The sequence below is a fragment of the Cnephaeus nilssonii genome (genome assembly GCF_951640355.1).
Source record: "Cnephaeus nilssonii genome assembly, chromosome: 4".
Lineage (NCBI taxonomy): Eukaryota > Metazoa > Chordata > Mammalia > Chiroptera > Vespertilionidae > Cnephaeus > Cnephaeus nilssonii.
Genome location: NC_137075.1, coordinates 22440587 through 22458496, shown reverse-complemented (window position 1 = coordinate 22458496; position 17910 = coordinate 22440587). Strand labels below are relative to the sequence as shown.

At 41.2% G+C, this 17910-nt stretch overlaps 1 protein-coding gene across 1 annotated transcript in view; it reads right to left on the bottom strand.

The window, feature by feature from the left end:
• SNX6 (sorting nexin 6) overlaps nucleotides 1-17910 on the bottom strand; it is a 67264-nt gene that overhangs the window by 35846 nt on the left and 13508 nt on the right. Inside the window, exons 3-6 of the mRNA XM_079767985.1 lie at nucleotides 15973-16077; nucleotides 8888-8998; nucleotides 7162-7283; nucleotides 4681-4804 (exon numbers count right to left, since the gene is read on the bottom strand). Coding sequence (XP_079624111.1) covers nucleotides 4681-4804; nucleotides 7162-7283; nucleotides 8888-8998; nucleotides 15973-16077 — 462 coding nt within the window. The remainder of the gene's footprint in view (nucleotides 1-4680; nucleotides 4805-7161; nucleotides 7284-8887; nucleotides 8999-15972; nucleotides 16078-17910) is intronic.

Below are 17910 nucleotides of genomic sequence, written 5' to 3'. Positions count from 1 at the left end.
GGCGAGGTGTGGAGGATGGGCTGAGACCTGCCCCTGTGCTCACTGCAGCCTTGCGGCCCACAGTTCCTTTCAAGGTGCACGAATTTGTGCACTGGGCCCTTAGTAAGGATTATAAGAATGCTTAAAAACTTAGTGAGAACTTCAACAGCATAAAAAAGTGAGAACTTCAACAGCATAAAAAGAACATAGAAATCATAAAAAAGAACCAGTCAAAATTGAAGAATGCAATAACTGAAATGAAGAGCACATTATAGGGAATTAACAGTGAATCAGAGGATCGAATCAGTGACTTGGAAGATAAGGTAGCAGAAAACACCCAATCAGACCAGCAAAAAGAAAAAAGGATCCAAAAAAATGAGGATAATTAAAGAGGCCTCTAGGACAACATCAAGTGTACCAACATTTGCCTTATAAAGGTACCGGAAGGAGAAGAGACAGAGCAAGGAACTGAAAACCTATCTGAATAATGACAGAAAACTTCCCTCACCTGGTAAAGGAAAAAGACATACAAGCCTGGGAAGCAGAGTCCCAAACAAGATGAACCCAAAGAGGCCCAAACTAAGACATATAATTAAAATGCTAAAGGTTAAAGACAAAGAAAGAGTCTTTTAAAAAAATCTCTTTTTATTGATTTTAGAGAGAGTGAGAGGGACAAAGAAATAGGAACATTGATGAGAGAGAGGCATTGATAAGCTGCCTCCTGCAGGCCCCCTACTGGGGATTGAGCCCACAACCTGGGCATCTGCCCTGACTGGGAATCAAACTGTGACTTCCTTGTTCATGGGCTGAAACTCAACCACTGACACACTGGTCATGCCAAAGAGAGAATCATGAAAGCAGCAAAAGAAAAGCAGTTAGTTATCTATAAGTGAGCTCCCATAAAATTGTCAGCTGATTTCTCAACAGAAACTTTGCAGGCCAGAAGGGACTGGCATGAAATATTCAAAGTGATAAAAAGCAAGGACCTACAACCAAGATTACTCTATCTAGCAAACTTATCATTTAGAATCGAAGAGATAAAGAGCTTCCCAGCCCAGCTGGTGTGACTCAGTGGCTGAGTGTCAACCTATGAACCAAGAGGTCACAGTTCGATTCTCGGTCAGGGTACATGCCCAGGTTGCAGGATTGATCCCCAGTGGGAGGCATGCAGGAGGCAGCAGATCAATGATTCTCTCTCATCACTGATATATATATTTTAAAATATATTTTTATTGATTTCAGAGAGGAAGGGAGAGGGAGAGAGAGAATCATCAATGACATATATATATATATATAATTTTCCAGATAGAAAAAGCTAAAGGAGTTCATCACCACCAAACCAGTATTTAAGAAACTAGAGGCCCGGTGCATGAAATTTGTGCCCTTGGGGTGGGGTCCTCTCAGTCCGCCCTGCGCTCTCTCACAGTCTGGGAGCCCTCGGGGGATGTCCGATTGATGGCTTAGGCCTGCTCCCCTTGGGCAGCCTTAGCTCTGCGTGGAGGTGGGAGAGGCTCCCGCCACCGCCATTGCGCTCGCCAGCTGTGAGTCCGGCTTCTGGCTGAGTGGCACTCCCGCCACCAGGGGGGGCAGCTCCTGCATTGAGCGTCTGCCTCCTGGTGGTCAGTGCACGTCATAGTGACCAGTTGTTCTGCCGTTCGATTTGCATATTAGCCCTTTATTATACAGAATTACTATATAGGATGTTAAAGGGACTTTTTCAAAAAGAAAAAAAAGATAAAATATATGAATAATAGTCCTGGTTGGTTTTCTGAGTGGTTAGAGCATTGGCCCTGATACTACACTTGATCTTAGCCAAAAGGCTGAGAAGCAATGAGCATTGGCCCTGCGATGGAAGGATTTCAGGTTCAATTCCTGATTAACAGGACATACCTGGCTTGCAGGTTTCCATCCCTGGCCCAGTCAGGGCACATGTGGGAGGCAACCAATTGATGTGTCTCTCTCACATCAATGTTTCTCTCTCTTTCTCTCTCTTTCTCTCTCTCTCTCTCTCTCTCTCCCCTTTTCTAAAAAACCAATGGAAAAAATATCCTCAGGTGAGGACCAATAATAATAATAATAATAATAAATGGCAATAACTACATATCTATCAACATTACTTTAAAGAGGAAGATGGAGTAAATGCTCCAATTAAAAGATATAGGGTGGTTGAAAGGGTAATAAAACAAGACTCTTACACATGCTGTCTGCAAGACTCACTTCAGATTGAAAAACACACAAGACTGAAAGTAAAGGGATGGAAAAAGATATTTCATGAAAATGGAAATGAAAAAAAAGCTGAGGTAGTAATACTTATGCCAGACAAAATAGACTTTGAAACAAAAGGCTATAACAAGAGACAAAGAAGGTCCCAGCAATTCCACTTCTGGGTATTTATTCAAAGAAATCCAAACCACTAAATTGAAAAGATATATATATCTATGTTTATTTCAGCATTATTTATAATAGACAAGACATTGAAGCCATCTAAGTGTCCATCAAAAGATGAACAAAAGAAGTGGTGCATATATATAATGGAATATAACTCAGCCATAAGAAAGAATGAAATCTTGTCCTCTGCAACAACATGGATGAACCTAGATAGAAAGCATTGTGCTGAGTGAAATAAGTCAACAGAGAAAGACAAATGCCATATGATTTCACTTATATGTGGAATCTAAAACAAACAAACAAATGAATCCTATCTAATAAAAGAGTAATATGCAAATTGACTGTCACTCCAAGACACAAGATGGCTGCCCCCATGAGGACACAAGATGGCTGGCAGGGGAGGGCAGTTGTGGGCAGTTAGGGGAGACCAGGCCGGCAAGGGAGGACAGTTGGGAGAGACCAGGCTGGCAGGGGAGGGCAATCGGGCCGGCCAGGGAGCAGTTAGGCGTCCATCAGGCTGGCAGGGGATTGGTTAGGGGGTGATCAGACTGGCAGGTGAGCGGTTGGGAGCCAGCAGTCTTGGATTGTGAGAGGGATCCCAGATTGGAGAGGGTGCAAGCTAGGTTGAGGGACACCCCACCCCCCATGCACGAATTTCCTGCACCAGGCCTCTAGTAAATAAAATAAAAACAAACTCATAGATACAGAGAAAATTTTGACAGTTGCCAGCAGGGGCATGTGTGGGGGTCGGAGGAATGGGTGAAAAAGGAGAAAGGATTAAATAGTGCAAATTTGTAGTTACACAATAGTCATAGCATAGTAAAAAATAAATCTACTTTGGTGGGAGAAAATTTTGGCTCCTAATCGCTCACCTGCCTGCCTGCCTGGTTGCCCCTAACTGCCCGCCCCCACCAGCCTGATCGCTCCTCACTGCCTCTGCGTGCCAGCCTGATCGCCCCTAACTGCCCCCGCCCTGCTGGCCTGGTCGCCCCTAACCGCCCCCCGCTGCCGGCCAAGTTGCCCCCAACTGTCTCCTCCCTGCCAGACTGGTCGCTCCTAACTGCTGCCCCCCCCCCCCGCCTGGTCACCCCTTACTGCTCCCTCCCTGGCCGGCCTGGTCACCCCCAACTGCCCCACTCTGCCAGCCTGGTCGCCTCTTACTGCCCCCCCCCCCGCGACCTGGTTGCCCCTAACTGCCCCCTCCCCCACCGCGACCTGGTTGCCCCTCACGACCCCCCTGCCGGCCTGGTCGGCCCACACAGCCTGCTGTTCAGTCGTTTGGTCGTCGCTCACTAACCCTCCTGCCGGCTTGGTTGCCCCACGCAGCCTGCTTGTTCAGTCGTTTGGTTGTCCCTCACTAACCCCCCTGCTGGCCTGGTCATAGGCAGCCATCTTGTGAGGTCGTAAGGGTTAATTTGCATATTACCTCTTTATTATATAGGATGATATAGCTAGCATTCTTTACAATTTCTATTTATAAAAGACCATATGACAGTACCACATATCACATTTATGCTTGTGAAAGTACCCATGCAATTTTTTTTGCCAGCACAATGAATGAAGAAATTTTTAAAGCTCAACTGCTTCAATCTCTCTTTCTGCACTAAAATAGTTTTTTTCTTCTTCTTCTCTAAAATAGAGTTTTTAGGCAGGGAGGGAAGGAGAAAAATTAAGTGTGATCAGCACAAAGGTCAGTTAAACAGATTAAGAGTCAATAATTAAACCAAAGGTAAACTAGAATTCTTTAGCTCAAGCACCTCCCTGAATTCTCCATAAGGCTTCAGAAGATTCCAAACTCAAATTTAAGAAACATTAATCAATTTTATAACCTTATTTTTCTTTTAAAAAAAATACTTTTATTGATTTCAGAGAGGAAGGGAAAGGGAGTTAGAAACAATGATGAGAGAGAATCATTGATCAGCTGCCTCCTACATGCCTTCTACTGGGGATCGAGGCAGCAACCCAGACAAGTGCCCTGACCAGGAATCGAACTGTGACTGCCTGGTTTATGGGTTGACACTCAACCACTGAGTAACACTGGCCAGGCTAACCTTATTTCTTAAGAAGTTCACAATTTAGGATGAAAATCAATGTCCCATGTAGTGACATGATATACTGTCATTTCTTCAATTAATCTACTCAAGTTCTACTGAAATACTGCCCTGCCATTGAAGAAGTGTCACTTTAAACTGCCTTTCTTGAAAAATAGTAACATTATAAAAGACCATAAGCCTTTTAAAACTACTCCCTACCTTTTCCAATGACTCTTTAAAAATAAGCCTTGATCACTACTTTAATCAAATCAATACTCACATCTTGATTATATTCCAAGAAGACATGGAAATTTAAATCTTTTCTCAAAATAGGATGTGCTGCCACACGACACAGGAATACTTCATGCATTGCAACAGTCTTCTTGAATATTGCCAAGTATTCACTAGAAACAATACACAAAATTAAAGGTAAAACACTGCATCCTTTAGAAAATCATCTGCATATTTTCAGCAAATAATCTTTAAATTATTCTAAATGCAAAATTAGAGATATAATCCAAGTAAACAAAGGTTTTAGTTGAACTGTTAATATATAAAACCCAGCTCTGAAAAGACTTCATGCTAGTTAATAGTATTTATTATAGTTAAATGTTAATATTTTTGGTTTTATGAACCTTTCTTCCTATGCAAGTTGATTTTAAAGGTAACTATAGGGGTATTTGTTTTCAGCTTCAGAGAAAGTATACTACAAATTATTGGGTACAATTTTACTGATTCAATTTCTAGATTTAATTACTACTTTTAAACAACTTCATACAAAAAAAATACCAAAACCCAAATCTAAGTAAGCATATTTTCAACATTAATATATATTTTCTTCTAATTACCCAGAAACACAAGAAAGAAACACACCATAGAGAGACTACTTTTTACCATTACATCAAAGAACTGTATTTAAAATATTTTAATATCAGTGAATCACAGCGATCATACAGTAATACATGTCAGTTTGGAAAAAAAAACAACACTTAAGGAAAAGGCCCAATATTCTTGCTTCAACTACGTGCAAGGAGGATAAGTTTTACATACCAGCAAACCAGCAGGACCAATGTTGGGAGAAGTTTGATCTCTGTGAGGGTAGTCATTCAGTGAAGACAAAAAAGAAGGATGCAGAGGATGGAGGTAGCAGTAGAATAAACCCAAGGTTCTCTGTTATCCAACCCCTAACCAGACCACAAAAGAATCATGATCAGGGCCACTGGAAAACCACAGATTCTTCAATATTAATGTGCTCTGCTAATTTCCAGTTTTCAGTCTTATAAACTATAAAACTATGTAACTTGTATCAGACTATTGCTTGCACCCAGCATTGACAGAATTCTTAAAATATCTGTCACCGTATAGTTTGACAAAGAAGAGCTACTTTGCAATTCATCTTGTCAAGAATTTAGTATTCTGAAAAGGACTCTAGCAGCAGTGTGAATATATGCTTATAACTGAATCTAAGTGGAAGAGGAGAAAGGAAAAGCATGAAGGGGAGAAATAACCAGAAAAAGAATGATGAGGGGATGACAATGCAAGGAAAATTATTTCCTTGTAAAATTCTCAAAATACAGAAAAACAATATACAGCAAATCCAAAATTACTTCAAATATTTAATAAAAGGGGAAAGTATTTTGTATTTTCAACAAATATGCTAAAAATTAAATGGAAAGCCCAGCCAGCATGGCTCAGTGGTTGAGTGTTGACCTATGAACCAGGAGGTCACCGTTCGATTCCCAGCCTGGGCACATGTGAAGGTTGTGGGCTCGATCCACAGTGTGTGGGGCATGTAGGAGGCAGCCAATCAATGATTCCCTCTCATCATTGATATTTCTCTCTCTCTCTCTCCCCCCCCCACTTCCTCTCTGAACTCAATAAAAATTTTAAAAAAAGGAAATATCTCAAATTTTCAAAGACTTAATACATTTCTAGTATATATGGAACTAATTATCATATAATAAAAAACATTTTTAAACTACTTTTTTGTTACTTTTCTCCTATTTTAGTCTCTTCAGCCAGAGACTGAGGGGAAAATAGGCAGAGAAGAGGGGAAAATCTCTCTGTCTCACAAGCACACACACTTAAAAAAGAATAGGATATATGCAGAATTGCTCAGTGCATACTTCTATGAGAAACAGAAATTTTGGTAGTATGCACATATCAAAAAAAGATCACCAGGTTGCCCTAGCTGATTTGGCTCAGTGGATAGAGCGCTGGCCTGCAGACTGAAGGGTCCCCGGTTCAAGTCTGGTCAAGGGCACATGCCTGGCTTATAGGCTCGATCCCTGGTGGGGGTGTGTGCAGGAGGCAGCCGATCAATGATTCTCTCTCATCACTGATGTTTCTATCTCTCTCTCCCTTCCTCTCTGAAATCAATAAAAGTATATTTTAAAAAAAATCACCAGGTTGCTAATCACTAAGACCTTATAAATAAACAAAAGTTTATTCTGCTTTAAAAAGTCATTATTTTTCATAAACTTTTGAAACCTCCATTACTAATCTTCAGTTCTGTTTGAACCATTAATTTAAAGAATTTTACAATGTAGACAATTATTCTATAATTTTCCTGTAGGCTCTGATCATGACTGTTAACACTGGTTGTGTGACTTAAGCTTGCATCTTCCAGAAAGGGTCACTGTGGTGAAATGATTAAAAGGATGGGATATTGGAGAGCACACACACACACAAAAATAAATAAATAAAATTAAAAAGGGCATTAAAACAAGCACAATTAACGAAAGCAACAAAAATCACATACGCTTCCAGTTCCTGTTTCATCTTTGTGAATTCCTCTTTCGTCATGGACCCTTCTCCTTCTCCAAGCTTCTGTAGTTTTTCCCTTGAAGCATCAAAATCAGGTCTTGGTGGTGCTGGTGGGATCTGTAATAGAACCAAATCACTAACTTTAACGACTATTTTATTTCTTGCAGCAGTTGTACTATAGCTACCATAAAAGACTTTGTGAATGAGAAGAGGGCACCAGTAATATCCCAAGTCAGGTTAGAGAATTTTATTAGGTCTAGAAATTCAAATCCTTGAAACCATTTATACCAAGAAAGAAATACAGCAGGGCATTATTTTCTAGTATTAGAACAGTCGTTTGTATAGGTACTTTAAGCTCTGATTACATACTAAGTAAATATGTATAGCAAATATGCATATCATTTTCAAAAGTATGTAAATGGTATAATTAAATACAAATACATTTTTTAAATTAATGAATTCAAAGTACCTTTATCCTATTCTGTGTTTTAAAAATTAATGAACGCTAACAGTAAGATCAAGCAGGGATGTTAAAGTGGGCTCTTGGATTGGAGCAGTGAACTAGAAGCAGAAAACACTGGCTTAAAAACAGGAAGAGAACAAGACACACTAATCTCATCCCATCCACTCACAGTAAGGGGATAAACAAGCACTTACCTTAACTGGAAGAGATATATCATTCAAGAAAGGATATAAGAAAAGAGGAGAAAGGGCCTACAAGAACTGTTAAGGGGAAATGATGGAAATTAAAGAGAGCAGGTAAGATACGAGGAAGAAAAATAAAAAAAAATTAAATAAAAATGACTGCTAGAAAATGATTATATCAAGGAAAACAATAGGGAAAGAAGTATCAATAGTCAAGCACATGTTTGTTCATGCTTACACATGGCATCTACTATGTGCCAGGTATGATGCTGAGCAATGGACATAGGAAAATATGTCCAATCTTGATCTTTGAGGAGTGAAGGAGACAGTAGTAAGAAAATGCCATCAGACAAGATGATGAGAGGGGAAAAAGGTGGAAATAGGACAGGAAGAGAAAGAGGAGCTTCCAGGTTGGTGAACATAATTGACATGCTGGGAAGGGGGAAGGAGGGGTACCTGGATAAAGCCTGAAAGCTCTGTGCCCACCCCACATCCCCATACCTTGTCCTCTAGATGTCTTCCATTTGGTTGTTCCTGAGTTGTATACTTTCTATAAACTGGTAATTGTAAACAACAACAACAACCCCCAAAAGAATGCACTGCCAATTGTAGAAAGAGAAGCAAATGACTAAGGATTGGTCATGAGAATGGAAGATGGAATCAGGTCAGGATGATTTCAATGGCATTTGAGTGTGGTTAATAGCTAAGGCACAACATATGGTACATATTTAAATTAGATAACCTCTTAAACAGCCTCCAACTCAAAATTTAATCTACCTACCTAAGGGTTCAAAACTAGTATGGTTTGTAACACCCCCTTAATCAATCCCTAGGATAAGCCTGTTACAATTCCAATATACAGTAAGAATTTAAGTTTAAATGAGGTAGCATAACATATCCACACGCCCACACTCCTAAACAAGACAATTCAGAATTAAAGGTGGTAACCAATTATGTTTTGTAACTGGCAATTTTTGAAAATTACATTAGTTCATTAAAAATGCTAAATAAGATTTCAACACAAAGTATCTAAAACACTCCTAAAAATAAGATTAAAATGGAACCTCAACACTTACAATGTAACCTGCATAGTCTTCATTTTCAACAAAGGAATCATGAAGCCAGATAAATTCCTCATGTTGTCGAACGACAGAAAACTCATTTTGTTTAAAATTTGGCAATGAACTCTGCAAAGACAGAAATTCTCTTGAATAAAAATTAAAATTACACTAAAAAGCTTTAAATAAACATTTCACCTTTACTTAAAAAGTTATTCTATTACTATATATCAAGCTCAACTATGCAAACAAAAGGAAATAGATCTACAATCTGAAAATGTGCCTGAAAGCTGAAATGTAAATTAAAGGAACACAACAAAATTAAAAACAACACTGACAAAATCCTATATAATAAAAGCCCAGCAACTGAAACAGTGGAATAACCAGAATGACCAGAGACCAGAATGACCACGGCCCCTTGCCCTGGCTGGCCCCACCCCCCAGTGAGCGGTTAGGAGCGATCAGGCAGGGAGGCGAGTGGTTAGGGGTGATGAGGCAGGCAGGCAGAGTGGTTAGGGGCAATCAGGCAGGCAGGCAGAGGTGCTTAGGGGCGATTAGGCAGGCAGGCAGAGGTGGTTAGGGATTATCAGGCAGGCAGGCAGAGGCAATTAGGAGTGATCAGGCAGGCAGGCAGAATTGTTAGTGGCGATCAGGCAAGCAGGCAGAGTGGTTAGGAGTGATCAGGCAGGGAGGCGAGTGGTTAGGGGTGATCAGGCAGGTAGGAGCCAGTGGCCCCAGATTGCAAGAGGATGCAGGCCGGGCTGAGGGCCTCTCCTCCCATGCATGAATTTCGTGCACCAGGCCTCTAGTATATTAATAAAAGTCTAGAGAAAATTAAATTTGCATTATGTCTAGGTCCTATGATTCATTCTTTTTGTGTGTATGTGTATTCCAATAAAACTTTATTTACAAAAACAGGAGGTAAGCTAGATTTGGCCTGAGGACCCTAATTTGATATGTCATCATCTATAGTATTATCTTTACATATCTTCTCTCTCTTCACAATAGGTTGCCAAAGGAGTGAAGTGAATAAACCACGATGTGTGCGTTGTGTCTACATATTCAAACACTCAGAATTTTACTCCAAGCTCCATCTCTATGCAAATGCCATTGTTTTGGTTTTTTCAACTACTCATGTTGTAAGTCACTTTTAATTCCACACCCGAGGATATGTTTTGATTTTTTTTTCAAAGAAAGAAATAGAGGAGAATGGGGAGGGAGGGAAGGAGACACCCTAGGAAGAAGCATCAATCTGTTGCCTCCCGACTGGGGATCAAACCTGACTGGGGATCAAACCTGAAAACTTTTGGTGTATATGGAACTACTAGCGTTCCCATTGCAGGAAAAATCCTGCAATAGGGTTTCCTGCTGCACTCTACCCCGCCCTGCCTGCTCTCCTCCCTCATCCCCAGCCCTGTGTTCTCCGCCAGCCCCCCTGCTTTTCTCCCTTCTCCGCCAGCCCGCTCTCCTTCCTTCTCCCCTGGCCCGCCTTCTCCGCCAGCCCGCCTGCTTTTCCCTTCTCCCCCGGCCCGCCTTCTCCGCCAGCTTTTCCCTTCTCCCCTGGCCCTGCCTCTGCTCCTCCCTTCTCCCCCGGCCCCGCCTCCGCTCCTCCCTTCTCCCCCGGCCCCACCTGCTCAACTTCCTTCTCCCCCGGCCCCGCCTCCGATCCTCCCTTCTCCCCCCCCCCCCCCGGCTTGCTTGCTTCTCCGCAGCTTTGCTCCCTTCTGCAGCTCTTGGCTTCTTTCTACGCTGTCTTGATATGCAAATTAGCCACCATCTTTGTTGGGGTAATTTGCATATTCGTCCTGATTGGTTGGTGGGCATGGCTTGGCTGGTGGGCGTGGCTTGGGCGTGGCAAAGGTGCGGTCGATTTGCATATTTGTCTATTATTAGGTAGGATGCTCCAACTAACTGGCCACCAGGCTAGGGTGTAAGTCACCTTTCATAGTCTGTATAAAACTCACCCGGCCAGTGTGACTCAGCGGTTGAGCGTCGACCTATGAACCAGGAGGTTACGGTTTGATTCCCCATCAGGGCACATGCCCGGGTTGTGGGCTCAGTCTCCAGTGTGGGGTCTGTAGGAGGCAGCTGATCAATGATTCTCTCTCATCACTGATGTTTCCTATCTCTCCCTCCCCCTTCCTCTCTAAAATCAATAAAAATATTTTTGAAAAATAAAATAAATACATGATTAAAAAATTGTGTAAAAGATTTCTAATTAGATATAGACATGTATGTTTTAGTTCCTTCCACAAACATGATTTATATACATAATGTTGAGAAACTCTAAGAGGCAAACTCCTCAGCAAATTCTTAAGTGTATCAAATACAATGCAAGATTGCAACCCAGTTAAAATCTTAGAAATGTTGTAGTCCCTTTAGGGAGAAAAAAGTCATTATTTTTATAGTGTGTGTGTCTGCTTATTACTGTGAGTCACTTGGTTTTGACTACTCATGCAATTCATATAGTGGATTTTGTTAGTGCTATGCACTAAATATTCCTAGCATATAGCAGAATTGCACTCTGTGCCTCCTTTAAAGAAAAAAAAAGAACTTTAAATTTCATTTTTCAATTACTGTGTATATTCATTATTATTTTATATTAGTCTCAGGTGTATAGCACAGTGGTTAAACAATCATATATACTTTACAAAGTGTTCCCCCTGATATTTTTAGTGACCACCTGGCACCATACACATTTATTACAATATTATTGACTATACTAGAGGCCCAATGCATGAAATTCGTGCAAGGGGCTCGGCCCTTTAAGTTGCGGAGGCTTGCCTCAGCCCTTGCAGCCCTGGCTTCATCCAGAAGGTTGTTGGGCTGTCTGGTCTAATTAGCATATTACGCTTTTATTATTATAGTTTCCCTATGCTGTACTTTTACATCCCCATGACTATTTTGTAACTACCAATTTGTACTTAATCCCTTCACCTTTTCACAGAGGCCCTCAACACTCATTCCCTCTGGCAACCTTCAGTTTGTTCTCTGTGTTTATGAGTCTCTTTCAATTTTTATTTATTTATTTCTTTATATTTCACATATAAGTGAAATCATATGTGACTTATTTCTCTGACTTATTTCATTTAGCACAGTGGTTGGCAAACTCATTAGTCAACAGAGTCAAATATCAACAGTACAACGATTGAAATTTCTTTTGAGAGCCACTTCTTCAAAATAGACTCGCCCAGGCCGAAAACCGACTTCTGTGCATGGGCCACGAAGTTTCAATCGCACTGTACGTGCGTGCCCGCACGTGGTATTTTGTGGAAGAGCCACACTCGAGGGGCCAAAGAGCCGCATGTGGCTCGTGAGCCGCCGTTTGCCGACCACTGATTTAACACAATACCCTCTAGGTCCATCTATGCTGCCGCAAATGGTTAAGATTTCATGCTTTTTATGACTCGTTCTTAATGTTAATCTTTAAAAAATATATTTCCTAAAAAAACAATTCCATTTACCATTGCAACAACAAAAAATAAGATACCTAGGAATAAACTTAACTAAGGAGGTGAAAGACCTATACTCCAAAAACTACAGAAAAAAAGATGGAGCAAGATATAAACATGTGGAACAATATACTGTGTTCGTGGATTGGTAGAATCAAAATCATTAAAATGTCCATACTACCCAAAGCAATCTATAGATTCAATGCAATTCCCATTAAAATACCAACAGCATATTTTACAGAGCTAGAAAAAACTCTGCAAAAATTTATATGGAATAAAAAGACCCTGAATAGCTGCAGCAATCCCAAGAAAGAAGAACAAAGTTGGAGGATCACAATACCAGATATCAAGCTATGTTACAAAGCCACTGTTCTCAAAAACTGCCTGGTACTGGCACAAGAACAGACATATAGACCAATGAAACAGAACAGAGAACCCAGAAATCGACCCAAGCCATTATGCTCAATTAAAATTTGACAAAGGAGGCAATGGCATACAATGGAGTCAAGAGAGTCTCTTCAAAAAATGGTGTTGGGAAAATTGGACAGATACATGCAAAAATTTGAAACTAGACCACCAACTTATACCATACACAAAAATAAACTCAAAATGGATAAGACTTAAATGTAAGACAGGAAATCATAAAAATCTTAGAAGAATCCATAGGCAGCAAAATATCAGACATATATTGTAGCAATATCTTTACTGACACATCTCCTAAGACAATGGAAACTAAGAGAAAATAAACAAATGCGAGTATCCTCTCTAATAAAATGGTAATATGCAAATTAACCATCACTCCGCTACATAAGCCATGCCCACCAGCCAAGCCATGCCCACCAGCCAATCAGGGCGAGTATGCAAATTAACCCCAATCCAAGATGGCTACAGCCACAGAGAGCAAGGTTTCCCAGGTAACAGAGCAAGCCAAGCTTTCCATAGCCATTGCAGGCCTAAGCCTTCACTCAAGCTACAAAGTTTCAATTATAGAAGGTAAACAAATTCAAACAAATGGTGGCAGAATGGAGCTTGAGAGAGCAGGGCAGAGTTGCCGGCGGCAACAGGGGAAGCAAAGCTTTCTGCACACCCTGGCCGGGCTCACCCGCTTAAGGCTACAAAGTTTCAATTGTAGAAGGTGAATTAACTGCCATAGAAATGGCTGCCGCCCCAGGCTACAAAGTTTCAATAGTAGAAGGAAAATAAATTACAGATACCAGGGCCTCCCCTTGGGTTGCCAGGAGGTGTGGCCGGCCTGCAAACCACCACAGGCCCCTTGCTCAGGCTGCCCCACACCCCAAGGGAACCCCCACCCTTATCTGTGACACCCTTCAGGGCAAACCAGCTGGCCCCCACCCCTGTACCAGGCCTCTATCCCATCTAATAAAAGAGTAATATGCAGATTGATCATCACTGCAACACACAATATAACTGCCCCCATGTGGTCAAAGATCCTGCCCCCATGGGGACACAAGATGGCTACTACAAGATGGCCAGCAGGAGAGGGCAGTTGGGAGGCACCCGGCCTGCAAGGGAGGGCAAGTTGTGAGGGACCAGGCCTGCAAGGGAGGGCAGTTGAGAGGGACCAGGCTTGCAAGGGAGGGCAGTTGGAGGTGATCAACCCTGCAGGAGAGGGCATTTAGGGGTGACCAGGCTGGCAGAGGAGGGAAGTTGGGAGCAAACAGGCTGGCAGGGGAGCAGTTAAGCATCAACCAGGCTGGCAGCGGAGTGGTTAGGGGGTGATCAGGCTGGCAGGCAGAAGCCGTTAGGGGCAATCAGGAAGGCAGGCAGGCAAGCAGTTGGGAGCCAGCAGTCCTAGATTGTGAGAGGGATGTCCGACTGCCCGTTTAGGCCCGATCCTGGTGGGATCGGGCCTAAACGGGCAGTCGGACATCCTTCCAGGAGTCCCAGATTGGAGAGGGTACAGGGTGGGCTGAGGGACAACCCTCCGCCGTGCACGAATTTCGTGCACCGGGCTTCTAGTATCAAAATAAAAAGCTTCTGCACAGCAAAAGAAACCATCAACAAAACAAGAGAGCTCACTGCATGGGAGAACATATTTGCCAATGTTATATTGGATAAGGTGTTAATCTCCAAAATATATAGGGAACTCATACAACTTAACAAAAGGAAGACAAACAAACAATCCAATCAAAAAATGGGCAAAGGACCAAAATAGACACTTTTTGAAAGTGGACATACAGAAGGCCAAGAGACATAGGAAAGAATGCTCAAAGTCACTAATCACCCAAGAGATGCAAATCAAAACAACAATGAGGTACCATCTCACACCTGTCAGAATGGCTATCATCAACAAATCAACAAACTACAAGTGCTGGCGAGGATATAGAGAAAAAGGAACCCTCGTGCACTGCTGGTGGGAATGCAGACTGGTGCAGCCACTGTGGAGAACAGTATGGAGTTTCCTCAAAAAACTAAAAATGGAACTCCCATTTGACCCAGTAATTCCACTTCTACGAATATATCCCAAGAACTTAGAAACACCAATCAGAGAGAATATATGCACCCCTATGTTCATAGCAGCACAATTCACCATAGCTAAGATTTGGAAACAGCCTAAGTGCCCATCAGCAGATGACTGGATTAAAAAACTGTGGTACATCTACACAATGGAATACTATGCTGCTGTAAAAAAGAAAGAACTCTTACCATGTGCAACTCTAGGATGGACCTAGAGAGCATTATGCTAAGCGAAATAAGCCAGTCGGAGAAAGATAAATATCACATGATCTCACTCATTTGTGGAATATAATGAACAACATAAACTGATAAATGAAAATAGATACAGAGCCCTAGCTGGTTTGGCGTCGGCCTGCAGACTGAAAGGTCCCTGGTTCAATTCCAGTCAGGGACACATGCCCAGGTTGCAGGCTTGATTCTCGGTGTGAGGTGTGCAGGAGGCAGCCGATCAATGATTCTCTGTAATCATTGATGTTTCTCTCTCCCTCTGTGAAATCATTTAAAAAAAAAAATATATATATATATATATTTTAAAATATATTTTATTGATTTTTTACAGAGAGGAAGAGAGAGGGATAGAGAGCCAGAAACATCGATCAGCTGCCTCCTGCACACCCCCTACTGGGGATGTGCCCGCAACCAAGGTACATGCCCTAGACCGGAATCGAACCTGGGACCCTTGAGTCCGCAGGCCGATGCTCTATCCACTGAGCCAAACCGGTTTCGGCGTCATTAAAAATATATTTAAAAAAATAGATATAGAGACATAGAAGCATCGAACAGACCATCAAAGCTCAGGGGGAAAGCAGGGGTAGGGGTAGGGGGGTAAGAGATCAACCAAAGGACTTGTATGCATGCATATAAGTACAGACAATGGACACAGACAGTAGTGGGGTGAGGGCATGTGCTGGGGGGCGGGAGAGATCAATGGGGGAAAAAAAGGAGACATATGTAATACTTTCAACAATAAAGAATTTAAAAAAATACATTTTCCTAAAACATTTTTGTTAAAATAGCACCAGTGAATTATAAACGAAAAAAACACACAAAAAAACATACACATACACACAGTTTCGTTCTATGTTCAAAACCAAAGTTCTAGTCAATATATTATTACATATGTAACATTAGTACAATAAATACCTAAAATAATACAAGCATAAAATCACTTACCTTTGTGTGAACAGTGAACTTTACTTTATCTCTTTCACTAAGAGCATCAGAAATGTCCACTTGCAGAGCAGCATCACTTTGAAGATCTACATTTATTGCTTTAAGCTAGAAAAAGAAAATAATACCTTAATAAAAATTCTGTGGGCTTTTATATTATTTCATTCTTCTTCCAGATAATTAGATAATGCAAAAACAAAACTAAAGTAACAAAAGACTTTTATATCTAAAAAACACTCAATTTCATTTAATCTACATACATATTTTTGGGCAGTTACTTTGGGTATGTTATTATCCTAACTAATTTTCATCTATACCATTCAACTATGCTCTGTATGAGTTAATGTATTAACTATAATTGATTCTTTTTTTTTTTAAAATATATTTTTATTGATTTTTCACAGAGAGGAAGGGAGAGGGACAGAGAGCCAGAAACATCGATGAGAGAGAGACATCGACCAGCTGCATCCTGCACACCCCTCACCGGGGGATGTGCCCGCAACCAATGCACACGCCCTTGACCGGAATCGAACCTGGGACCTTCCAGTCCGCAGACCGACGCTCTATCCACTGAGCCAAACTGGTTTCGGCTATAATTGATTCTTTAGTTTCACCCCAAAAGTAAACTGTCTTCCAAGATGTTTTATTAAATTTCATATGTTTCAAAATTAAGGAATGTACCCACTTTTAAGAACAAGAAAAATAATGGCCAATAATTTTAACTCTATTACTTATTTTAATTCAGGAATACACAATGAGACTATTAAGTATAGTTAAATATATTACATATATGAAAAGTGCTAAAAAATGCTAACACACCACTCAATAACTCCTGTGATATAATTTCACATCTTACTCTGCAAGCTTTAATACATTAGAATTGGATATGTTCTCCATTTACTTGTCTATTTTTTTTAATCCTCATCCGATGACATATATGTGTGTGTGTGTGTGTGTGTGTGTGTGTGTGTGTGTGTGTGTGTGTGTTTAAATCGATTCTTAGAAACAGGAAGGGAGAGAGAGAAACATTGATTGGCTGCCTCCTGTACACACCCTGACCCGGGATCGAACCTGAAACCTAGGTATGTGCCTTGGTCAGAAATCGAACCTGCAACCTTTTTTTTTTTAGTGTATGGGATGACATTCCAACTGACAGCCACCTGGCCAGGGCTCCACTAACAATTCTTAAGTTTCATTAATTTTTCTTCCGCTTTAAACAAATAAGCATTCTAACGTGGTTGGGAAGTTTGGAGACTTATAAAAGAATCAAATACACTAAAAGAGAAAATAAATCTCAGCCAGATGCAAGGATATGAAATATTTAAAGTCTAATTAACTAGCCTACTTCAAATACTCTAGTTGTAAAACCTAGAACTTACTTTGCCAATCTCACTTAGTCATTAGCATTTCAAATTTCATTTACAATGTAAATGGAAAAAATGCTGGAAATAAAACTGTTTGTATTTTAGGATTACAATTATATTTTTAAAAATCCTATATAATAAAAGCGTAATATGCAAATCAACTGAACAGCAGAATGACTGGTGGTCAGGGGGCAGGGTCAGCGAGCAAGCAGCACCATGCTAGCCAAGGTGTGTGCCAGTGTGCATAGGGAGGTGACAGTGATCAGGGGTGGCGGCAACCAGCTGGAGGGGCGACTGGGGAGGGGGGTCAGGGCTGGCCACATGCTGGCCAGCACCACCCCCTGATAGGCCCACCCAGTTGCCTCCCGGGCCTGAGGGACCCCTCCAAGTGCATGAATTTTCATGCACCGGGCCTCTAGTGTATAACATAAATGGCTTATAAGAAATACAACAAAATGTGAATAGCAGTGGATTTTAAAAAATATATATATTTTATTGATTTTTACAGAGAAGAAGGGAGAGGGATAGAGAGTTAGAAACATCAATCAGCTGCTTCCTGCACACCCCCTACTGGAGA